This window comes from Ahaetulla prasina, chromosome 4 (genome assembly GCF_028640845.1).
Source record: "Ahaetulla prasina isolate Xishuangbanna chromosome 4, ASM2864084v1, whole genome shotgun sequence".
Taxonomy (NCBI): Eukaryota; Metazoa; Chordata; class Lepidosauria; order Squamata; family Colubridae; genus Ahaetulla; species Ahaetulla prasina.
This window is the reverse complement of record NC_080542.1, coordinates 31367550-31393008: the sequence shown is the minus strand read 5'-3', so window position 1 is coordinate 31393008 and position 25459 is coordinate 31367550. Positions and strand designations below refer to the sequence as shown.

Genomic DNA, 25459 nt, shown 5'->3' with positions numbered 1-25459 from the left:
TTTATAGATGGCATTTAGATCCTAAGAAATTATCATGTATGTATCCAGATATGCAAGCGAAATGTTGGAGATGTAACTGTGATGATGCTACATATTTTCATGTATGGTGGACTTGTAAAAAAATTAAGTCTTTCTGGATAAGAATTTGGTGGATTATGCAGAATGTTTTGAAGAAGAAGATTAAGTTCCAAACACAATTTTTTTTGTTAGGGATTATGAAGGATTGTACAGTAACTGATACTAAATTGATTTTGAACTTAATAACAGCAGCAAGACTACTGATTGGACAGTACTGGGAGAAAAAAAGAATTACCTACAATAGAAGAATGGATATTAAAAGTCTCCAATTTGGCTGAGATGGCCAAAATCTCAGCCTTCTTGAAAGACAGTACTCAAGAAAAATATTTAAATGAATGGAAGAACTGGATTGACTATATTCAAAACAGATACCAGATTAAGAGATATCAGATTGCCTTTGAATGAAGGATGTAATTCTTGATTGTAATGGAGGAAGTCAGGATATGCGAAAGAGAAGGATTATAATGGTGTTATACTTCAAAAATTTAATGTATGAATATTTGTTTATTGAACTATACTTGTGTTTGCTCCGGGAAGTCTGGGGGGGGGGGAGGATGGTTTTGGAGGGAGGGGAAATTCATTTGTTTTTGTAGAACTTTTTCAATAAAAACAACAACTGCTAGGACAGTTTTCATGGCAGATTCTCAAAATTCCAAGCTGGTTCAAAAAAGGTTCTTTCCACCTGGCTTCCTTGCTGAAAACCATTTCTACCTTCCTTATATCATATGGAGAATCAGATTAAAGGTTTACCTGATGCAGAGTTTAGTGGGTCAGCTGGTTCTATGGATTTCAGAAAAGGAACTGGCAGATCTAACAAAGAAAGGACAAAGATAACATCATAACACATTGGGAGAGGAGAAATTGAACCAATCAGGTAATGATCTTTATTATTGTAAAGATCTCAAAGTTTAATTAAAAAAACAATATAAAAAATAAACATGCTAACAATTAGAGGCTAGCACAGGTCTTGCTGAAAACTATCTCTACCTTACTTATAATACAGAGGAAGCAATTTAAAAGTTTATCTGGAACCCAGAGTTTAATGGGTCAGCTGTTCCTGTGGGTTCCAGAAGAGGAACTGGAGCATTTAATGAACAAGTAAAGTTAACATCGGAATGTATTGGAGGAGAAATTGAAGCAATCAAATACTGACCTTTATTGTTGTATAGATCTAAAAGCTTGTCTTTTTTTAAAGAGCAATATGAAAAATAAACATGCTAACAATTACAGGCTAACTCTCATTAGCAGAATAGAATCCAAGTATGCACTTTCACACAGAAAGGTTGTAGATAGCTGTTAAAGTACAAGCACACACCAGTGGCAATATTTTCCAAAACTTATTTACATCCAGTGCAGAGATGTAACAATACAAGGGGATGGAAATACAGGGGATGGTTGGCAGATATGATGAGAAGGATAATATGTTGGGCCATTTACTCATTTTAACAACAGAAACCTCACTCCATCTTCACAATCTGAGTAAGACGGAAACCACTTCCTCCATCCTTCTCAATCTTCACAATCTGAGTAAGACAGAAACCACTTCCTCCATCTTTCTCAATCATTATTTCCTCCAGATAATGTGTACCATCAATGGCAGAATTTCCAATCATTAAACAGGTAAAGGTTTTCCCAGTCTAGTCATGTCTGACTTTAGGGGCGATGCTCATCACTGTTTCTTAGGCGAGGGAGCCCTCATTTATACAAAGATACTTCCGTAGTCATGTGGCCAGCATGGCAATACACCGAGGCACACAATACAAAGTTACCTTCCCACCTATGTGGTATCTATCTCACTGGCATTTACATGGTTTCAAACTGCTAGGAGCAAATAACTGGAGCTCATGCAGTCACATGACAATCAGGTCTTAAACCCGGGTTATCAGCTTTCCAGCTATAACCTCAGCATGTTTAATGGCTGAGCCATCAAGCCCCATTTTCCAATCGTTATGGGAATGTAATAACACATTCTAAATAATTCAGTGAATCCCAGTGCTCAGAAGATCCACGCTCTGGTGTCCAATTGCATATTTCCCAAGGATTTATTTTTCTATACAATGTTCATGAAAGTCTTCCATTTTCTAAGGAGACACTATGACCCTACTTTTTCCATATAAAATTCTCTGTAACAAAAAGTCAGCCCTAAATTATGGGCCTTTTCCAAATTTGTGCAACTTTCTCCAATGCACAGTTGCTAACAAGATTGATAAAATGCAGGCAATTCCCTTCGCAGATGACTTGTCCGGTCACTGTAGCTATAACATTTTGATGTGTTAGAAAACTAATAGCTTTCTTTTACCAATGGATGGAGAAGGGGAAAAGTGGGAAGCAGGGAAGAGATTATTTCTTGGATTTTACAATTTCAATTTACAACCACAATCAGAACCAGAATTCAGTCCCGAAGCGATATGCTTGTTAAATGAGACATTATGTGACCAGACCCAAATTTGCAATAATTTTTTCCGTAATTCTTAAGCGAATCATGGCAGGTGTTAAACAAATTATGGTAATCAGATGACGGTTAAGCACATCCACAGCTTCCTTCATTGGCTTAGTTTGACAGAAGCCAGCTGGGAAGGTTGTAAATCATCATTATGTGACTGCAGGATGCTGCAACAATCACAAATGCAAGGCAGTTGTGCCTAAATTACGATCACACAACCGAGGAGGTGGCATGATGGTTGTAACTTCAAGGATTAGTTGTAAGTTTTCAGCAAGAGTTGAACGTTAAATTGTGATTAAAAGAACGGTTGTAAATTGAGGACCATTTACAGCTTTATACCTTGTTTTATTTTTTATAACTCATGTTGACACGTTACTTATTTGCTCTATAACTTAGAGGTAGTTTGGAGTCAGAGAAGTGACTGGCCAATTTCCATACTTAAAGGAAGATTACAGGTTAGATTGCAGCCAAGCATCTTTACTAGATCAATTTTTTTTCTTTTTGTAGCCCATTCCAAATCCAAATACTCATAAGTGTGTTGTACATGTAAGACTCACGCACACCCCAAACACACATTCTAGATACCAATAACCATCTCCTAGGAGTGATGGATCTATTTAGGCTAGACATTACCTGAGTGAGGTTCAATGACAACACTTTTAAGCCTGTTCGCTCTGTAGCTCAAAATCAATTGAGGCATCTTTTGCTCCAAAAATTCCAATGAGTCTTTGTGTCCCAAGGCAAAGCTGAACTTGTCAAGATCAATCCCTTCTTCTGTCAGCAACAACTCTTGCAATTTCTGAACTCTCAGGCCTGACATATACCTGCTTAAGAGGGCAGTGACTGATGCCATGACATTGCTTAATACTGTTGAAAAAGAGAGAAAATGTATACACAGAAAACCATGAAAACAAGTTAAGAAATCCAACAATTCAAGACTACTACAATGGCTATTTACACATAACAAAAATAACTATGAATCCCATCTTAATAATTATATGCATGTGTTTGCTTGTGCTGAATTTTAACACTGATTCAACTAAAGGCCACAAAATACTTTTCTGAAAAGTGCAAAGGAAGGTATCATGGCCAAGAATATCAAAGCAAATTAGATTCAAATCAACAACTCTTAAGTTGAAGCCAACTTACCAGGCTTCTGATTAGATGTACATACTATATATTAAGCCACAGTGTGATTTGCTTGGTTTTAGCTTCAGCATAATAAGGCATAATATGATATGTGAGCTAGTTTAATCAGGCATCTTTGAAGACAATAGTTAAAACAGCCCATATAAACACAAATTAACCCTAGCCAATGCCTCAGTGCTTGAAAGGGAATGAATACTGTTTTTCTATCTCTACTTCTACAAAGAGAGAACTAAAGAAAAGCAACATCACTTATTTATTCAGAACGGCTTATTTATTCTATGGTTTATCGTGATTTGTTTTAACACTGTTTGTACCTGGGTAGAATGTTGTACATTTCGGAGGAATAAGCAGTAAGAAAAAGGCAAATTCTTTTACAAAGATTTCATGATTTATAAATTTTCTAATTTGTCTTTGAACATCTAAGATGTTCAAAAGTTATTTTTTAAATATATCAATCCTTTAATTTTACAAGTTTCCAGAAAAGGATACAAAGCACTTATAGTCTAATTTCTAAGCTTTCTTAAGAACACTTTTAATCTATTTATTCCCATGCTGGTACCTTCAAGTAGGGTTTCATTCCTATTGTGGATTCTATCTTGGATTATCAATATTAATATTATAATTTTAGATTAATAAATAATTGGATAGTAGATTGATGAAGGATGTTGGAATCAAATTCGATCTTTCCATTTTCAAGAAGAGTTGCAGAGGTATCCTACCTTCATGATTTCATCATAAACTGAATTATCATGGAATGTTCACATCCAAACAATATAGAAAAAATGTGATCAGCAACATTGCATCATTGATGTAGGTACAGGGGGGAAAAAAACCCTGGGCTGAGAAGAACTTCAAAATGTCACTATAATTTTTTTCTGAATGGAACGTTCCTGAAGGGTCGTGCATCAAGAACTGCACACCAGGGGTGGGTTTCAGTCACCTTTACTACCGGTTTGCAACAAGCGCATGTGCAGATTGTCTGGGATGACATTTGGGCAGGTGGCGGAGCCTACCGCCGCTTTTATTACCAGTTTGCAAGAATTGGAACGAACCGGGAGCAACTCACCATTGCTGCAAACCAAAATGGCAATATGTAGGCTCTAGAATGGGACAGAACTGCCATAGACCAGCAACAGGAGATGTCTATGGTATGGAATACTCATATCCATGGGTTCTACTGTAGTAAAGAAATTAAACCATGGCTGATGGTGGTAACAGCTTTTGATTTGGCTAAAGATGGTGATTTGGAAAAGGATAGTAAGGGGTGGTATAATCCAGTAAAATTCAAATTGGTGCCTTCTATATATGTTTTGGGATTCCAACTTTAGAAACCTCTCTGAAATATGCTAGCAAAGAATTCTGAAATTCTAATTCCAACACACCTTAGGATACCTGGAGAAAAACAGATGTTACATAAGCCTATTCTGCCCTGTAAACCTGGAGTTCTACACAAACTTTTAAGTAAATCATACTCGTTTTAAGAAAGAACATGCACGTACTGAACTGAGAGTTATCATATGCAGTAACAACTATAGCAGGTGCAGAAAAAGATGAAGGATCTATTTGATTGTAAGAGGGCTTGATACCTAACGGTTTTAACAATCTGTTTTCATAGAAATATACCACTTGGCTTAACATTTCCTGACCCTCTAAACCTGGTTCCCATTGTTCCCAAAATTTCAGAATCAAACAAACTTACCAAGCTTTTGCCTCTTTTCAGTTTCAAGTTGGTTTGAACTCTTTGATGTGCAGATAGGTTGATCTGAATCAGAAGACAAAGAATCGTTGGATTGGTATGAAGAGCAGCTAAGGGAAGCTGGAACAATAGAAATGCAAGGGGGAAATGTGAGAACATTCAGAAGTCAGAGTAACAAATGTGGCACAAACCCACCCCCCTTCCAATTACAGGTTCTCAACCACAGTAGTTGGTAGATAGGATGAGATGAATAAGGTGTTGGACTATTTACTCAGTTCAACAACTGAAATCTTACTCCATCTTCACAGTTTGGATAATATGGAAGACCGCTTTCTCCACCCTTTTCAATTATTCTTCTCTCTAGATATCTGTAAACCACCAATGGCAAAAATTTCCAATCATTAAAAAAGGTAAAGGTTTTCCCATCCAGTCATGTCTGACTCTAGGGGGAAGTGCTAATTTCTATTTCTTAGCCAAGGGAGCCAGTAGTTGTATGAAGACACTTTCATAGTTGGGCACAGAACACTGTTGCCTTCCCATTGAATCTATTTATCCTCTCACATTTGCATGGTTTCAAACTGCTAGGTTGGCAGGAGCGGCAGCAAATAACGGGAACTCGTCCTGTCACATTATGCATAGGTCTCGAACCCAGGCAGTCAAGGTTTCCAGCTGACAAGTTCAGCACCATCGTGCCCCATTTTCCAATCATTATGGAAATTTAATAACATTCCTACTAATTTTTCAGTGAATTCTAAACCCATAAAATCCATATTGTGGTGTCATATGTGTCAGCTTTGGAAGCCATACTAGGCCAAAGGCTTCCATGCTGCCACTTTCCCATGTGTGGGGAAAAAAAGAGGGGGGATTTGGTAGAAGGGGCCATTACACATAATAACATTCTTCTGGCCAGTCAAGGTCAGGCCAAGACTGCATCTGGAGGAGTGGCCAGAGTGATGTCTCAAGATGGGACGGTTGGCGATTGGAGCATGTGATCGGCAGAGAGGTCAAGGGGTGTGTGTGATTTTGGAGTTTGTCTTACTGAGGATAAACCTGGATTCCCAGATTCAGAGTTCATCTAGTTGTGCCAGTTTATCTATGTGAGTAAAAGAACTTTGAAAGATGTTTGCTTCGGAGTCTTTTCTGCAGGAGGGGGTTTTCTGGAATATTGACAATATGACCACAATTTTATACACATTTTCCCCAACTCTTTATTTTCAACGTTCAGGAAACTCTCCCATTTTCTACCCTGTTTCCCCTAAAATAAGACATTGGGATAATAAGTTCAATCAGACTTTTGAGTGCATGCACTAAAATAACTTCCCCCCGAAAATATTTAGATGCATGTGCAGCTGGTCCCCGTCATTTCCTCTGGTTAGGGTTAGGGAGACAGAGCTGGAAATCAGGTAAGATGTCAAGAGGAACCCTATCTTGTTCCACCTGCCCCAAAATAATACGTCATCCCTGAAAATAAGGCCAAGCACTTATTTCAGGGTTCAAAAAAATATAAGACAGGGTCTTATTTTCGGGGAAACACAGTAAGAAAGTACTGTACCCCACATACTCTTTTTTGCATCTATGAAATTCTAGTCTAGTTTTCTTATATAACAAATAGAGAAGAAAGAATGCGGGAAGCAGGGAAAAGATTATTCATTGGGTTTTACAGATAATCCTCAATTTATGACAAATAGGACCAGAATTCACGAACCAATGTGATTTGTTAAGCGAGACATTATGTGACCAGATGCAATTTACGATAGTTTTTACTATGGTCGTTGAGCAGTTGTTAAGTGAATCAGACAGTCGTTAAGCCCATCCAGCTTTTTTTATTGGCTTTGCTTGTCAGAAGCCAGCCAGGAATCATGATTATGTGACTCCAGGATGCTGCAACCATCACAAATGTGAGACAGTTGACAGAAGCCAAACTGTGATGACATAACTGAGTGGTATGATGCGGCGGTGAAATATAAATTTTTTTGCTACCTGTTCCGTGAATGTGGCTTGGTGAGCATGGCTTGGTGGTGGTGGGGGTCATGTGACTGGGTGGGTGTGGCTATGTAGCCATGTGACTGGGGGATCAAAAGACAAAAACTCATTAACAATGTCCTGGAGTAGGGTTAGATTAGATGACCTCCAGGTCCCTTCCCTGGATTATCCTCTGAAGCTGCGTCTAGTGCCAGGTTTGTATTCCTTCCTCTCCTCCTTTCTTCCTTCCCTGCCTCCCTCCATCCATCCTCTCTCTCTCTTTCTCTCTTTCTCTCTCTCTCTCTGTCAAAAACGGACTTCCCCACCCTCATTAAAAAAAGGCTCCGACAATTGCGCACCACAGCTGTGATCTTCAGCTTATTCTATTCCGGCAATAGGTTGTAAAAAATGCTTTTAAATGGTTAAAAAAAGAGACTCTGATGATCATAGCTGTGGTGTGTGATCATCAAAGTCTTTTTTTTTTAGTCTTTTAAAAGCAGGAAGTAACGATACCTGGGCGGGTGGGTGGAGTTTTGCTTCACCATCGCTACTGGATCACCAAACTACCAGCCATGACCGCTACCGGATCGCGCAGATTTATACTGGCTTTTATCTTGTAACAACTCAAATTAACACATATAACTTTACCTATTTGCTCCATGTGACTCAGAAAAAGTGATACGTAAAAAGAGGATTACATCTTAGGCTGTAGCCCAGCATATTTTCTAGACCAAACGTTTTTCTTTTTGTAGCCCAATCCAAATCCAAATATTCTTCATGAGTTGTACATGCAAGATTCACTCCCCATATTATGGATGCCAGTAACCAGCACCAGGAGTGATGGATCTATCCAGGGGATAACTAATTAAGCCTGTTAGTTTGGTAGTTCAACTTTAATTTAGGCATCTTTTGCTCCAAAAATTCCAATGTGTCTTTGTTGCCCTGGGCAATGCTAAACTTCTAAAGTTCTTTTGCCAGCAAGAAGTATTTCAATTTCTTAACTCTCAGGCCCATCTTATACTTTCTTAAAAGGGTAGTGAGTGATACCATAATTTTGTTCAGTATTGCTAAAAATATATAGACCGAAATAAAAGTTCAGAAAAGCCATGGAGAACAAACTAATACATCAAACCAAAGCAATACCCAAGGGCCATATTCACAAAAATGGCAGTTGTTAAGTGAATCAGATCAAACCTACCAGGCTTATTTTCAGATACATCTTGGTTTACATTTTTTGATTTGCAGGCAGACTTTTTTGAATCGAAAGAGGGAGAATGGCTGGTTTGGGATGAAGAGCAGTTGAAGGAAGCTGGAATATTAGAAACATAAATGGAAAACGTGAGAACACTCAGAAGTCAAAATAACAAATCTAGCAAAAAAAAAAAAGTCCTCCAAGTGCAGATTCTCAACTACACTGGAAAACTGATCGACTTATGCACCATAACAGGGACACAGTCACAGAATGTGGATCATCAGTTTATTTTTTTCAGGGAGATTTAGCTATACTTCATGCTCACCATGATATGAAGGAAGATTTCAAAAGTGGTTTCCCTTTGCCTTCTCCCTTGAGCCAAGAGTGAATGACTGACTGATCAGTCACCCAGCTGGATTTCTACATGAGGGCCAGAATTTGGCTTACCCATTCCTAGCCTAGCATCTTTATCCACCACAATGAATTCGCTCATATTCCTCCACACATCATTCTAATATTATAGCTTCCCTATAATAAATTACAAGAGGTCCGAGCAAATTTGATTTTGTCATGATCAGTTGAATGCTATGCCTTACAAACATTACTGGATCAAGAACTTCTACAGTGCAGGGACCATATCTTCAGAAGAACCTCTTGGCTCCCTTGCTTCTATATTTTAGAAACTGATAGTAATGAAGTTATAAGCTTTACTTATGTCTCCTCTCACACTGGCTGGATTTGCTTAATATGTCTCTTGCCACTACTGTATTTTCCATTGTGACATCATAGTGTGTCCAGGTGAACTTAAAGGTGCTTGGTTAGTTCTCTGAAGTTGCATTTCCCAGTTGTTCTCATGGCCTCAGTAAAGACTTTCTGTATAAAATTATGACTCTTATTGTTTGTAAATTGTTGAGTTTCCTCAAACTCGAAAAGAAGAAAAAAACCCTTCAATTTGCTCATTACACCCAATTATATACTGGGCTTATGTTTTGATTTCTCTATAAATTTTTATTGCTAAACAAGTCAGCTGATAAGTGAGTTTTGCCCATTTTATGACATGGCAGTTCCATCAGCCCCCAGTTACCATCACTAAGCAAGGTCCACGAAGATTTGTTAAGCAAGGACCTTGTCAGGGTTCCAAGGAACACCCCCAACGAAATAAAGCTCTGAGGCTTGAGATTCCTCAAAGTTCCAATTTATTAGAGATGTCATGTTGACACAGCTGGGAAAACCCGAAACTGAAACTTCCAGGTTTTCCATACCCAGTTGACAGTTTACAGACCTGCCCCACACCCACATGTTCATCACATTGGATACAATCTCCAGGCAACCTCCATCAGGCCGTCCTTGAATATGGAATGTTGTTATAACTAACTTTCTACCGCTCCAACAACAACCCCCTCCCAACTTCCCCAGCTAAAATATGTGGCAGTTCAGAAGCAAAAAACAAAATTGCCTTCCAAAACTGACAGACCTCATGTTACCAAGACATCCCACTCCCTGCAGGCTTCCCATTGACTGGCTTGTGGGAATCCTATAGGAAAATCACAAATTAAGATCAAATGATCACGGATTCTGCAACAGTTGGAAATTTGGGCATATTTCTGAGAAGATTGCAATAATTTCATAAATTCACAGATTATTTGTAAATACTATTCTTTCAATGTTATTATTGAATGAGCAGTCCATTAACTGAGGACTACCTAGAAATAGGTGTCATCTTCCATGATCATTCCACCCATTTGAAGACCCAAATCCTGGAAGCATATTATCACCACCAATCTTAGTCTGAACTTCAGAAAGTGATATTAGGCATGCAGGACTGTTGAAATACATATATATGAGCTAAATTTCACTTTATTGGTAGTTCACATCCCTTCTTTATTTTAGTGCTATCTTGCTCAGCATAAGCATGCTCTTTTAAATGCCACAAAGCCACTCCATATTCATTTATCCAAACATTTGTTTGTCCATCCATTACATTTCTTACCTGACTTAAGTAGAATCTTACAATTCCTGATTTTATTCCTATCTACCACCAGCTCAGGAATCTCCTGGAGGCAGGAAATTATGTTGCTAAAGCCAACCTGATGGCAAAATACTTCCAGGTCATATCCACATTTCTCCTTCACTGCCTCTTTTAACTTCGACAACTTCAAGCCATCAGGATATAATTTCAAGATGTTACAAATTGGCACTGATACAACTGTTAAATCTGCAAATGAAGATAATGACTTCAATCCCCATGTTATGTAATTAGTAATAGTCTTGCTATAAATGAATCAATACTTCAGGAGTAAACCTAGCAGCTCCTAGAAATCTCCAAACGTTGCTAATTGTAATTTCAAGTGACAGAATAATGAAATAATTCAGTGTGGAAACTTGAAAACAGCCACATTAGCTATACTTAAAATTGATGACAATTCATGAAGTCAAATGAAATTTTGTTCCTGGCTTTATTCAGTACATTTTTAAGGAGATGGCATTTTGCTCAATAATCAAAAGGCCAAAGGCAGCTTCTGATGTCAAAAGAGGTGCTATTTTTCTTGAAAGTGGATTAGAAAAGGTTTTGAAGGAATGCCTAGAGAATCAACTGTTGGGTAGGAACTAATTTCATCAACATACACAGATAGAGTATATTCGTAAATTCCTCAAAACCTCTCCTTGTTTTAAGGGCAAGGGTGATTTTTATCCTTAGCTATACTTCATGCTCACCATGATATGAAGGAAGATTTCAAAAGTGGTTTCCCTTTGCCTTCTCCCTTGAGCCAAGAGTGAATGACTGACTGATCAGTCACCCAGCTGGATTTCTACATGAGGGCCAGAATTTGGCTTACCCATTCCTAGCCTAGCATCTTTATCCACCACAATGAATTCGCTCATATTCCTCCACACATCATTCTAATATTATAGCTTCCCTATAATAAATTACAAGAGGTCCAAGTAAATTTGATTTTGTCATGATCAGTTGAATGCTATGCCTTACAAACATTACTGGATCAAGAACTTCTACAGTGCAGGGACCATATCTTCAGAAGAACCTCTTGGCTCCCTTGCTTCTATACTTCAGAAAGTGATATTAGGCATGCAGGACTGTTGAAATACATATATATGAGCTAAATTTCACTTTATTGGTAGTTCACATCCCTTCTTTATTTTAGTGCTATCTTGCTCAGCATAAGCATGCTCTTTTAAATGCCACAAAGCCACTCCATATTCATTTATCCAAACATTTGTTTGTCCATCCATTACATTTCTTACCTGACTTAAGTAGAATCTTACAATTCCTGATTTTATTCCTATCTACCACCAGCTCAGGAATCTCCTGGAGGCAGGAAATTATGTTGCTAAAGCCAACCTGATGGCAAAATACTTCCAGGTCATATCCACATTTCTCCTTCACTGCCTCTTTTAACTTCGACAACTTCAAGCCATCAGGATATAATTTCAAGATGTTACAAATTGGCACTGATACAACTGTTAAATCTGCAAATGAAGATAATGACTTCAATCCCCATGTTATGTAATTAGTAATAGTCTTGCTATAAATGAATCAATACTTCAGGAGTAAACCTAGCAGCTCCTAGAAATCTCCAAACGTTGCTAATTGTAATTTCAAGTGACAGAATAATGAAATAATTCAGTGTGGAAACTTGAAAACAGCCACATTAGCTATACTTAAAATTGATGACAATTCATGAAGTCAAATGAAATTTTGTTCCTGGCTTTATTCAGTACATTTTTAAGGAGATGGCATTTTGCTCAATAATCAAAAGGCCAAAGGCAGCTTCTGATGTCAAAAGAGGTGCTATTTTTCTTGAAAGTGGATTAGAAAAGGTTTTGAAGGAATGCCTAGAGAATCAACTGTTGGGTAGGAACTAATTTCATCAACATACACAGATAGAGTATATTCGTAAATTCCTCAAAACCTCTCCTTGTTTTAAGGGCAAGGGTGATTTTTATCCTTGTCTCTCCTGCAGAAATTTGTATAAGAGAAAGAAGAAATTCACAATCAACCTGAAATTGTGAAAGTATTCCATTCCCATCTATTTGTGATACGTTTATAAGATTAGAGAAAAATCAACTACACCAAGGCCATGCTGGTCTTATGTTTCCTGGAAGGTAATCTCAGTTGGCCATTGAGAACTGACATGAGGGGTTCTTAATGCTTTTTGACCTTGGGTAATGGAAGATCTGCAAGAAAACAACTGAATTAGGTATCATCAATGCTCTCCTGTATTAGAACTTTCATGGCTTCTGGTAAGTATTCCCTGCTATGGCAACTCCATCAGTCATGGTAGATAACTAAAGCAATAGTAAGATCGGTGTTTTCCAATATGGCGTTTCCAAATATATTAATTCCAAATTCCCCACCACCACTACCAGAATGTTCCCCAAGGACATACAACCCGCTCCATGCACAAATAGTTCTGAGCATAGAACTTTCAGGTGGTCTGTATCCAATCCAAACATTTGAGTTCTAGAAAGAGTTTGTTGTTGCCCAGGGGTGGGGGCCCAGGAGTGGGGGCAAAGAAGTGGCAAAATACCAAAGAGAGTGACAGTAAGGGCAGGCAGTAATTAAAGAGAAAGAAGGAAAAGAAAGCAATAGGAAGGTAGACTGTTCTGTAATTGAGGATATCAGTGATGGCTTATGAAGATGCAGACAAAAAAAGGTGCTGGGATGATTAGAGAGGTAAGCTGACTGGTTTGGTATGTACCACGCCTGAACCAAGAATACAGGCAATTGTTAAAAGTGTTGTAGGGAAAGAAATACACTGAGAAGATTAGCAGATAAATAGCGCACAAGTCATGGAAAGGAAGAAAGATAATGCATCCTAGCCTTGCCCTACTCACCCCATGAAAACCCTCTAGACTTTTTCTTCTCCCATAATCTGGAAAACTAAAATGTTCTGGTTTCAGTTTTGCTGAGTCCGAACCTACTTGAACTTCGGGAGAAGGGCAGTATAAAAATTTGATAAATAATAATAATAATAATAACAACAACAACTACTATATGGCAGAAACTCTGAGATATAATGGATATCATGCATTCTTTTTTAAGTTGCTCATGTTGGGATGACCTGAGATAAATAAACGATCTGATTTAAATTAGCCAATTCCACAAGATCACAACTGGGCTAAAATCCTTTTAAGAAAAAGTTCTGGGAATTTGTTTCTAATTTCAAGGAAACAGAGACAAGTTTTAAAGAAACCATGCAGTTTTTTTGGGAAGCATCTGTTTGGATGATGTGTGGAAAATGATGGCAAATTTAATAAAGAGTTTTTATCTGATCCAGTAGAGTTTAACCTTTCTATACAATGTACAGAGCCATTTCTAATTATTATTACATTACATATGGAATCAAACTTTATATTTATATTATTTATTAAAATAAAATTGTGATTTTTATGGCTATACCTTTAGCAAGCTGGACAACATATCTGATCCCTCGACGTCTGATGATTAGATTAGGTATATGGTCACCCAAAAAAGTTAGGACATCTTTATATCCTTTGGTGATGCTGAAAGTCTGTAGATCAATTCCAATTGTAGAAAGCAAGAGTGCCTGCATTTTCTCAAACCGCAAACCCGACCCATAATCTAGTAGGAGATTGGTAACTGCTGCTAAGACTTCAGCCAGATCTACCAAATAATGCAAATCAGTGATCAAAAAACAATCCACATCTCAATGTAGCATTTTAGAATCATATTATAAATTATCTTAGTCTAAACCTGTCTCCTCCCTGTGGTTCTATGTCGATCTGCAACTAACTTAAATTTAAATCACAAAAATCATTATCAAATATATATTAATTAGAATGTAAACTGGAATAATGTACTGAGGTGAAAACCTAAAAATATTTCTTGGTGATCTATTATATTTGTAATTTGAAAAAGTAGCTCTTATCATCTAAAAGAGCTGAAACGTATGCTAGCATTCTGCATTCCATAATTTCCATCAGTTACATGGGTTCAAATAAATGTAATTTTGTAACCTGAATTACCTTTGGATGGACAAGTATTTCATTTAGATGATTAGATGTAAGGGAATTGCAAAAGACTAGATAAAAGGTGAAGATACACTCTTATGAAACTTCGCATCCAGTCATTCATTTCAATGTGTTATCTGACATGCAAAGATCAGGCAATCAATATGCCCAGTGAATACTGTATTTTTAGTTATTTATGCAGCACTTCCTCACCCCCAAAAAAGTGGGTGGAAATGTCTGTGCATCTTATGCAGCGAATGTTGCTGAAGCCCTGCCCACCCACCACCCCTTATCAGATGTTCCACATTGCAGGGATCGCCACCGTCGCCGCCCATCACTGCTGCTGCCTATCACCACCTCCACGTGCCCGATTTTTGGCCTCCGCACATCCCATTTTTGGCCCATTCCAGAGGGTGGGGATAGGCGGCAGTGGCAGCAATCCCCACCGCCTGGAATGGGCCAAAAACGGGGCACGCAGAGGCTGAAAACGGGGTGTGTGGAGGTCAAAATGGGCATGCGGAGATGGCGATAGGTGGCAGCAGTGATGGGCGGTGATGGCAGCAACAGCAATCCCCACAGCCTGGAACAGCTGATAGGTGGTATTTCAGGAGGTAGATCCAACCGCCAATCAGCTACTTGTGCTAAATCAGGCTGTGCTGAAGCTGACCAGGCTGTTTGCTATTTGCTACAAGGAGGTAAATTGCTGGGAGGCAAAGGCAGATTTTTTCCCCCTTGTTTTCCTCCCTAAATGCTAGGTGCGTCATATACTTCGGAGCATTTTATAGTCCAGAAAATATGATAAATGAATGGAGCACTGGGCTACTTGTGATTGCTTCAATTAAATTCCAGTGCTATTAAGTCATAAGACCAAAAAAATTTAAATCCTATCCAACTTGCAATAAGCTAGGCCTTGAGTTACAACCATAATAGAGCTTACCCATTATAGTTGCAAATTATGGTTGTTAAGTGACACTACAATTACCTCGCTTAACAAACATCTCTCCTCCTCTTCTTGATGAGGATGTTAAATGACCACTTGAGTTATTAAGCAGAGCACTGGGTGCCTCAGGGATAAAGGGCAACAGAAGCTATCAGCATGTACAGGGTTGTTACAGCATACAGGCCAAGGTCTCCTACCCAGCCACTCAGTCATGCAAAAGAATTTAAAGTGACCCAGAGACTTGCAGGGTTCAGCCTATTCCTTAGCCAGCTCAGGGCCAGCAGCACTAATCGAAGGTGCTAGTTGTCACCTTTAAAACTCTTCATGGATTGGGACCAGTTATGAGGGACCATATCTTGACGGTCACATCTACCTGACCACTAGAATGGGGAGACAAAGAATGCTGCGGATCCCATCCCCTAAGGAGATACATCTAGTGGGACCCAGAAGGGCCTTCTCCATGGTGGGTTCCTCCCTCTGGAAATTAGACTGGCTCCCACTCTAACATTCATTTGGAAGGCCCTGAATAAGTAGTTCTGCCAGCAGGCCTGGGAAACCCAGAGTGGGATAGAGCACATTAAATGTGTGTGTTGTGTTGTCACCACGGTGGGAGCCAGTTATTTTACCAGCCAGTTATTTTATTATGTTGGGAGAAAATTTTATTATTTTATTATTTCCTTTATATTGCTTATATTTCCTGTAAGCCGCCTTGAGTTGCTCTGTGCGAGGAGGCAATATAAATTTTCCAAATAAAATAAAACATAACTTTCCTTTTTTTGCAGAGTCACCAGGTCAATGTGAGATTAAGCTTTCCTACAGAGGCTGCCTCATGGCAACCACTTACTATTCTGTTGGCACAGGGGTGAAATCTAAAAATTTTCCCTACCGGTTCTGTGGGCATGGCTTGGTCAGATGACTGGGAGGGCGTGGCCAATAACAATAATAAAAATAATAAACAAAGTATAAAAAACAAGAGATATCAAAAACCAACTTTCACACTTTATACACACACAACACAACTGACTCACACACAATGTAAAAGCAGCTGCACTTCTCACAGCCACAAAAAACTCAAAAACCAACTTTCGCACTTTATACGCACACAACTCTCTCTCTCTCTCTCACACACACACACACAAAATGCCACATACAGCTTTCTGAGATTTTGTATGTTTGTGTAGAGTGAAACACTACAGAAACACACCAAATCTCAGAAAGCTGCACAAATATTTTATTTTATTTATTTATTTATTTATTTATTTATAATTTAATTTAATTTAATTTAATTTAATTTATTTATTTTATTTTATTTTATTTATTTTGGACTTCAAATCCCAGAGTTCCTCAGCCAGCAAAGCAGGAAGTCAAAGCAAGCTTTTTTTTTTTCTTCAGTAGCTGAAGAAAGCATGGCGTTGCCAGCTGGAAAGAGCAGTAATTATAGGTAAGTGAGGAGGGGGAATTGGCTGGGCATGGGTGGGGGCTCTTGTAAGTGGGGCTGTTAAAAAGTGAATTTAAAAGCCTGTGAGGATCAGGAAATTCCTCTGGAATTGCCAGAGGAGGCTTTTAAAATCTCGGGGAGGGGGGGGTTCCCCCCCCTTCGGCTGAAAAGAGTTTTTTTAAAAAAACCTTTAAAGGGTTTTGATGATCTCTGCTCAGCCCCGCAATCATCAGAGGGTTTTTTTTTACTTTTAAAGGCATGTTTCGGCTGAAGAAAAACTTTTAAAAGTAAAAAAAAAAAAACACCTCTGCTGATGGTGTGGCTCAGCAGAAGCAGGGGGGCGGGACCAGAGATTTTTGCTACCGGTCCTCCGAACCAGCAGCTGCCATCGCTATCTAATCAGGCGATCCGGTGTGAACCGAGAGCATTTCACCCCTATGTTGGCAGTATTATTCTCATGATTCTCTAGAGGACTCTGCTTTTTAAGGAGGTTCCACAAACAAACAGAGCCTAGAATGTGGTTCACATGAGATGGCCTCTGTAGGAAAACTATGATCGCATTGGCCAGGATGCCAAAAAGCAGAAAGGCAATTTAGATGCTGCTGGGCCCTGGAGCTAATCGAAGAGTAGACTAAGTCCTGTAAGTTCCTGTGTGGGACAACCTATAACAGTCCTCTGTGTGTCAGTAGTTTTTTTCTACCGGCTTTAGAATCCCTTAGGCGGCTGGGTGAGAAGCAGGGTTCAGCTGTAGGATCATGCATAGGGATGAGTGGAGCTGATAGGTAAAGGGCCACTGCAACATCTTTGTAGTTACTTGCAAGGGTGAATAAATGCAGGGCTACTGCAGCCTTTCATAATTTTGAAACTGGGTTATAAATAGCTTTTAGAGTCTGTTGTAATTTGAACCAGTCATTGAGGGGTGAGGGGGCACCTATACCTACGGTGGAAGAAGACTCTTTAAGAATGGGCAGAACACAAATAAAGCAAATAAAAAAAGGAAGTTTTAGATAGCCAGATATAATGTCAAATACATGAGGTAACTGCTACAGTTCTGGCTGTACTGGGCTGCCATTTTCCACATTAGGTAATGCATCTACCTGCTGCTGCTTTATCTTCTCTTCTTGGTCTTCCTTCTTTCTCCTTCAATCTTGAAGCTTCCCCTTCAAAAATGTCTGGTCCATTTAGTTCGATTTCCTCCAGCAGGCCATCAAGATTTAAACCATCTATTAGCTTCATTACTGGTTCAAATGATTGGCTGCAGTCTACAACTACGGTTTCCTTCATATTACCCAACAAATCTCTGAGTGAACTATACCCGTAACGAGAGAATTGAGGATGAAAACTATGAGTTTTATAAAAAGCACCAATAAAGTCCCCAAATTTGACACCATTTGGGTAGCGGACCAGCACTTGCAATATATTGTATTTTAAGATGTCGGGATCCTTCCGCTCCATGTCCATCAGTACCTAAATCCAAATAAACATGTCAACAACAACAACATTTTATATCATCTGGAGACTTATCAGACCTGATCCTAAAAACAAATGAATGCACTCTCACCAACCAAACCTCCTCTAAGAATATCATAGCAGGGTAAATTGGTTGGGCGTTCCCAACCAACAGAGGAATAAAGAAACAAACCAATAAAACTCAGCTACCTCTGAAGGGCTAGAAAAAAATCTAGAAAGAGTAAAAATAGTAGTAGATTAGATGCCATCAGCCAGGTTTCTCACTGTTTAGTGATCATAACAAGATGTAACTTGTTTAATTATGGCTTAGTGCAGGGATGTCCAAACTTGGCCCCTTGAAGAGTGGTGGACTTCAAGTCCCAGAATTCCCCAGCTAGCAACTTGTTCTTATTTATAGCTCATGCTGGTTGGGGAATTCTGGGAGTTGAAGTCCACCACCCTTCAAGGGGCCAAGTTTGGACACCCCTGGCTTAGTGGAACATGTGACCTGAGTTGTTTTATTCCAACAAATTTGGGCAAAACACAATATATAACCACAATCTATTATTCTGAAATGGAAACATGCTAGGGCAGTGATGGCGAATCTTTTGGGTGTTGCATGCCAAAAGTCCGAGTGCGTGAGCGCTCTCGCGTGCCAGCACCCATAATGCAATGGGTGTCCCTATTTGCGCATGTGTGCATGATCACCCATCACACTCCCCGTGCACATGCGCCCTGCACTGCACATGTGCGCACCCCACTTTTTCCAAGAGGGCCGGTATGCCTCATAATGGAAGACAACCAGCCTGTTCCCTGGCATGACAGCTGTTCCCAGCCAGCGGCAGCACTCTCGGCCCTGAGGGCTGCCTGCTCATCCACACGCCAGCCGGACTGGGTTAAAAGCAGCGTGTCACCTTGCGCCCATCCTTGTCCTTCTCCTGCCCGGCTTCTGGTTTCTGATGCGAGTAGAGGCTGCTGGTTGGAGCGAAGGGAACTACAATTCTGGCCTGCCATGACTGCGAGTGCCAAGGCATGGCTAGATTTGGAAGAAAAGGCTGGGTGGCTATGGCGGAAAGAACTGGAGCAACAGCTTGGATGAGAAGGTGTGAGAGAGGCGGTAGCTGCTCTCACCGGTAACTGAGCCCACTACGCCAACTTGCGGGTACTTACTGACAAGAGCAGCCACTGCCTCGCTCGTGGGTGCAAGGTGACGCGCCGCTTCGAGGCCAGTTTGGACAGGGACCTGAAAGCCACGTGAGGACGGCTCGCCCGAAAGAACTATGGCAGAGCCTTGCAGCTTTTATCTGCTGCCTTGCCACTGGGTAAGGCCCCTCCTCCTCTCCACTTCCCCTTCCAACAGTGTTCTGTTTTTCCAAACACCCAGGCCAGGCTGGGCAGCAATTCCCAGGGAGGCACTCGATCGAGGAGGCTCAGGCTGTATCCTGCGGCTTGCATAAACCACTCTCTTCCCTTTCAAAATAGCCATCCAGCACTTCCCTCAGGCGCCCAGGGCCAGCAAGCAGCTCCTCTTCTGAGAAGCGTGTGTTGGGGGATAGAGGCAGGTGAACTGGCAGTCACGGGCTTTAGTTGTTCGTTCTGCTGCAACCCCAAATTCTTGCCTGGACTCCTCCCCGCTGGGTGCCAGGCTTTCCGGCAAGCGCCCTGCGCCTTTGCTGCCTCGGTCGGAGCTGATTCCAGAAGCGGCCCAGGGAAGCGCAGAGGTCAGGACTCAGTTGGTGAAGCGGGCACTGTGCAGGGGGTTTAAGGCAAGGCGCTGCCACCCAAAAACACTTTGCCACGATCTCAGCAAGCGTTTTCGGGTAGCAGGGCTGCAATCCTCTCCCCAAATTTCACGTGGCAGATCTAGTCAGGAGGAAAGAGAAAGTGAGTCTGCGGAGGAGGAGGAGGAGACCTGGCTCTGCAATTTGTATTTCCAGGGAGGAAAGTTTTCTCCTGCTTTCTGTGCTTTCTAAGATCTCCACACTTCCCTCCCATCAAGTCCTAGCTTTTTCCTGCCGTCTCTGATCTCTACACTTTCCCCACCCCCATCAAGTCCTAGCTTTCTACTGCCTTCTCTGCCTTCTCCAGGGAAGCCCAGCACCCAGCAGGGAGAAGTCCAGGCAAGGGTTTGGGGTTGCAGCAGAACGAACAACCAAAGCCCGTCTCCGCTGGGGCACTTGCCTCTACCCCCCCCCCACAACACACACTTTTCAGAAGAAGAGCTGGCCCTGGGTGCCCGAGGGAAGTGCTGGGTGGCTATTTTGAAAGGGGAGAGAGCAGTTTATGCAAGCCGCAGGATACAGCCTGAGCCTCCTCGATCAAGTGCCTCCCTGGGAATTGCTGCCCAGCCTGGTCTGGGTGTTTGGAAAAACAGTACACTGCTGGAAGGGGAAGTGGGAAGGAGAAGGAGGGGCCTTACCCAGAGGCAAGGCAGCAGATAAAACTGCAAGGCTCTGCCATAGTTCTTTCGGGCGAGCCGTCCTCACACAGCTCTCAGGTCCCTGTCCAAACTGGCCTTGAAGTGGTGCATCACCTTGCAACCACGTGAAGCGGCGGCTACTCGTCGGTAATTGAACCCACAAAATGGTGTGGTGGGCTCAGTTACGGGTGAGAGCAGCTGCCGCCTCTTTCACACCTTCTCATCCAAGCTGTCAGGTGTTGCTCCGGTTCTCTCCACCATAGCCATGCAGCCTTTTCTTCCAATTCTAACTATGCCTTGGCACTCGCAGCCGCGGCAGGCCAGAATTGTAGTTCCCCTCGCTTCAACCAGCAGCCTCTGCTCGTTACTTGCTGATAACTGAGCCTGCATATTGGCGCCTCCTAGGCCAGGAGAAAAAGCCAACCGCCCTCCGCCTGGGTCCTCTGGAGAAGGGGCAGGCAAGAGTGGCTAGCCACCTTGCCTTACACCTCCTGCGCACTGCCAGAAACCGTGATGCTCGTTTTTCTTCTGCCAGCCCCGTTTTTGTAATCATGGAGGCAGCAGAGATCTCCAGGAAGTGGAGATTGTGGCAACAGTGTTTTTGGATGGCATTGGGCATGGCAAGGGCTTGGTGACGGGCCCAATCCGCACTCAACTCCAGCTGCTGTGCTGCCATCCAAGCCAGGCTCTCTGGCCATACACCAGGGAAGGAGCCACAGGCAGCCACACCTGCTCAGCCTGCGGCTCACAGCGAGGAGGAGCTCAAGCAAGCCTGCATGTTCTGAGCTTCCCTGGCTGGCGCATAGTGCTGGCTGAGGTGGTGGGACCAAGAGCAAGGCTGCCGTCTGGGGAATGAACGGCTTCCAGTGGGGAGGAGTCCAGGTCATGGGTCATCTGCACAGGCAGCCCACCACCACCACCCTGCCCTCACTGGCTGCTGGTCCACCAGTGCTCCGGACCACCTGGAACTGCACAAGAAGCCCATGTGGGCAGGGAGGGAGGGCAGCCCTGGCTTACTTTGCTCTGCTCCCTTAGGATCCACTCCGGGATCCACTCTCTGCATGTTTTGGCACGCGTGCCTGTTGCTAATCTTCGCACATGCATGCATGCCAGAAACCAGACCAATTGGCCAGTGTTCATGTACACGGTGGAAACAGGAAGATCCTCTTCCTGGAGCATGCATGTGCAATGGGCAGCTGCTCTTCTGGTTTTCGAAATGCTGGCCATCGCAACAGAACCCAGAAGAACAACAGGCCACAGTTCCGCATGCCCAGAGAAATGGCTCTGCATGCCACTTTCGGCACGCATGCCATAGGTTCGTCATCACGGTGCTAGGGTGTGGAGAATGATTTAGAAAATAATTTACGGCCAGCTTTGTCTAGTAGTTAAGGCACCAAGCTAGAAACCAAGAAACTATGAATTCTAGTGCTACCTTAGGCATGAAAGCCTTTGAGCCAACCATGTTTTCAGCCCGACTTACTTCAGAGTTGTGGGAAAAACAGGAAGAAGAAAGTATTAAATATGTTTGCTGCCTTGAATTATTTATCAACAATAATAAAAGTGGGGAAAAAATATACAGGTAGTTCTTGGCTAGTCGCTTAGTAACCATTCAAAGTTACAATGGGCCTCCCCAAAATATATTTGTGACTCAGTCTTGAAATTCCAATAGTCACCAGCACCTGCCAGTCACACTTACGCTGTTTCTATAATTCCACAGTTTTGGAGCTACAATTTACAAAATTTTTGCTGAAAATTAGAAGCAAATGCCAGTTGTTGGCAAAAAATGACTTTGCTTAACAAACACAACATTCGGTTGGGGCCTGTAGAGCATTCCACAAAACAAGGGCAACCACAGAAATGGCACTTTGTAGGTCCCATAAAATGACAAAATTTTAAAAAAAATTAATATGTAGCAAGCCTTCCCTAAGAAAGATAGAGAAAGGGGTCCCTCGATTAACCCAGTTCTGTGCCACTTAAGGCTTTGAAGGTGATAACCAGCACCTTGAATTGTAACTAGAAGCCTATCAGAGAAGCCCGTGTAGCTTGTACAGTAGCAGTGTTACACACAGTGTGTGATGCACCCGAAATAACCTGTGCCATTGCATTCTGGACTAACTGAATTTTCCATATAGTTTTCAAGAGCAGCCATTCAAAGGTGTGGAACCTTCTTGGAACTTCCCTTAAATTGTACTGAGTAAAAAAGGAACTTTCACACTCATTTGCACTATTCAGGTGACCCTAAGGGTATAGATAAATGTCCAAATGTCCTCGATGACTCTCAGAAAGAGTGCCAACAAATAGGTGACTAAAAGGAATATAAATCTATTTTCCATCATTCGGTCAGAACTGAAGAAGCTTTTTGGATGAAAAGGGAAATGTCTTCAAGGAAAACAAAAAAAAGTCCAGCTGTCATTTGAAAAAGCACCTTTGGGATAATTACAATCTGAATGACTGAAAATCTCCATAGACATTGATCAGAATTTCTTTTGCTAAACAGGACAATTAAGTGAATTGTGCCCAATTTTACAAGTTTTTTTCATGTTGTTCAGCAAGTCATTACAGCTATTAAGAGAATCATACAGTCAGTAAGCAAATCCAGTTTGCCCCATTAACTCTCCTTGTTGGAAACCAGCTAGGACAGTTGCAAATAGTGATCATATAACACCAGAGATTCTGAACCATTGTATATAGAGCACCCAAACGTTGCTCATGTGATTGTGAGGATGCTGTGATAGTTCTAATAAGAAGGACCAGAAGTATAAGGTGTAAATCAATCTTTTTTCAATGCAATTTTGAATGGTTGCTAAACAGTTTTAATTAAGAACTACCTGTAGTCCCATTAAGTGATAGTAAAGCACAAGTAGCCATGAGCAGGCCTTTATAGTCCAGGAATGGGTGCAACTCATCCATGCAACTGAGCAGCCACTATGAGTCCAGAATGCACAATAAGTCTGAATAAGATAGTATCTCCCCATTCAGAACCAAAGACAGAAACCCTCCAATACCAAATCTGGAGGACCCAAAACCCATAACTACTCAGTTTTGGCAAGGTTCAAACTACAGCCTGTTCTCCCCTATTCAAACTTTGGATTTTAGAAGTCATTAGAATTTATTTCTGGTCAAGTTTATATAGCAATTATGGGTAAGCTACAGTTCCAGATATACTGTTCCATGACCCTGTATCATCTTGGAAGGAAAACTGTCATTAGCAATATAACATATCAATTATTGACAAATTATTGACTGTTTATCCTTGTAGTATAGAACTAGAGCTCCTAACTGACGCTTATTTCAAAACAGAACTTAAAGTCCATATTAAGCCATGTCTTAAATTATGGTTTATCGAAAACACTCCTAAGCAATGTACTGAAACCCACACTGAGTGGGTTTACGGAGGCATTAAATAAAGCACATGTTGGTTTAGCATATGAATGCAGCCCAAAACATTCACTACAAGCCATCCTGGACAAAGGCAGTATCATTATATAATGCCATACAAATTAAGAGTTGCAAGAACTCTTCCTTTAATGTGTAGGAAGTAAAAACAGAAGGGATCGCTGCAGGCTCTCCTCTTATCAGTTTACACTGTCAGAGGAAGGGAAGAAAAGTCTTCAGAATTGCAAATGGAGACTTCTCAAATAAAGCTGAAAACGAGAACCAGGCACCCTCAAAACTTTCTGGAAAAAGTCAACAAACCATAGTCGGTTTTTTTACTTCTGAACAAAACCCAAGCACATACACGTTTCCCCCGCGTTCATAATACAAGCCTCTCGAGATGCGTGGATTGCTTAACCGGCAAAAAAGCAATAAACTCAGGATTTGAGCTAATGCTAGCTGATAAAAATCAACAGAAACCTTGATAATAGTCCTCACGCAGGATCTTTTTACGGAAGGGGTCTTTATAATCGAGCTGTGATGCCAATACAAATCAGTTTTTGACCCCAAGCGACGGCCTGGACTAGAAAAATGGCCATTGCCTGCGTCTTGGGACTGAGAGTGAGTGACTGGCACAAAACTCCCGGTCTCCCGCTTTCTAGATTGGTGCCTTAACTATTTCATCCAACTAACTCTTATAATATCAGGCTTTAGATACGGACCTCCACAAAATACTTATTTTCAAGTTTAAAAAAAAACCCCACCCTGGTAGCACCTTTTCCGACAAACAAACTTCATTCGAAGACATACGCTTTTCCCTACTCAGGCTCCCCCTGAATTTGTCTAATTACTGGTTACTAAGCCGGCTTCCCACCAACTAGACTTAGAAGTGGCAGAGAAATGGGGACGGAGGGAGGAAGAGAGAGAGACACGTGAATTTATTCCAGAGTCAATATGAGTACACTGAGTTAAAGAAACGACCACTTTTCAATCCTTACCTAAGTTAAGCCCTTTCTTCTGAAGGGGGTCGGAGGAAGCTAGAAAAACAAAAGAAAAGAAAAGAGAGTTTTAGAAGCCGTAGCAAAAAGAAAAAAAACGCGCCCGAGCCTTAGCCTCTCGCTTCGTCATGTGATCACAAAGGCAGGAACACGTGACTAGGTTCCGCCTCCTCCCTGAACAGAGTTTGGCGGGGATGGGCGGTTCTTAGTCACCTGGAAATGTTAGAACCACAATCAGAACGTTGAGATGGGGAAACAAAAGCCTGGAACGCGCGGAGAATTCGAAACAACGCCACGTGGTACAAAAATCCGAATGGCTGACAGCAAAA

The 25459-nt window shown here is 41.3% G+C and overlaps 1 protein-coding gene across 3 annotated transcripts in view; it reads right to left on the bottom strand.

Moving 5' to 3' along the window:
- The window catches only part of LOC131198394 (mucin-2-like), a 42178-nt gene extending 16922 nt beyond the window's left edge, over window positions 1-25256 (bottom strand). For 2 of the 3 annotated variants that reach the window (XM_058182984.1, XM_058182986.1), the window contains exons 1-7: window positions 25131-25256; window positions 17987-18356; window positions 13940-14164; window positions 8527-8637; window positions 5370-5486; window positions 3155-3388; window positions 829-888 (exon numbers count right to left, since the gene is read on the bottom strand). In XM_058182984.1, the coding sequence (XP_058038967.1) occupies window positions 829-888; window positions 3155-3388; window positions 5370-5486; window positions 8527-8637; window positions 13940-14164; window positions 17987-18350 (1111 nt within the window). In that variant the 5' untranslated portion in view covers window positions 18351-18356; window positions 25131-25256. The remainder of the gene's footprint in view (window positions 1-828; window positions 889-3154; window positions 3389-5369; window positions 5487-8526; window positions 8638-13939; window positions 14165-17986; window positions 18357-25130) is intronic. The other variant, XM_058182985.1, reaches the window with a different exon arrangement.
- Between the last annotated feature and the right edge of the window lie 203 nt (window positions 25257-25459).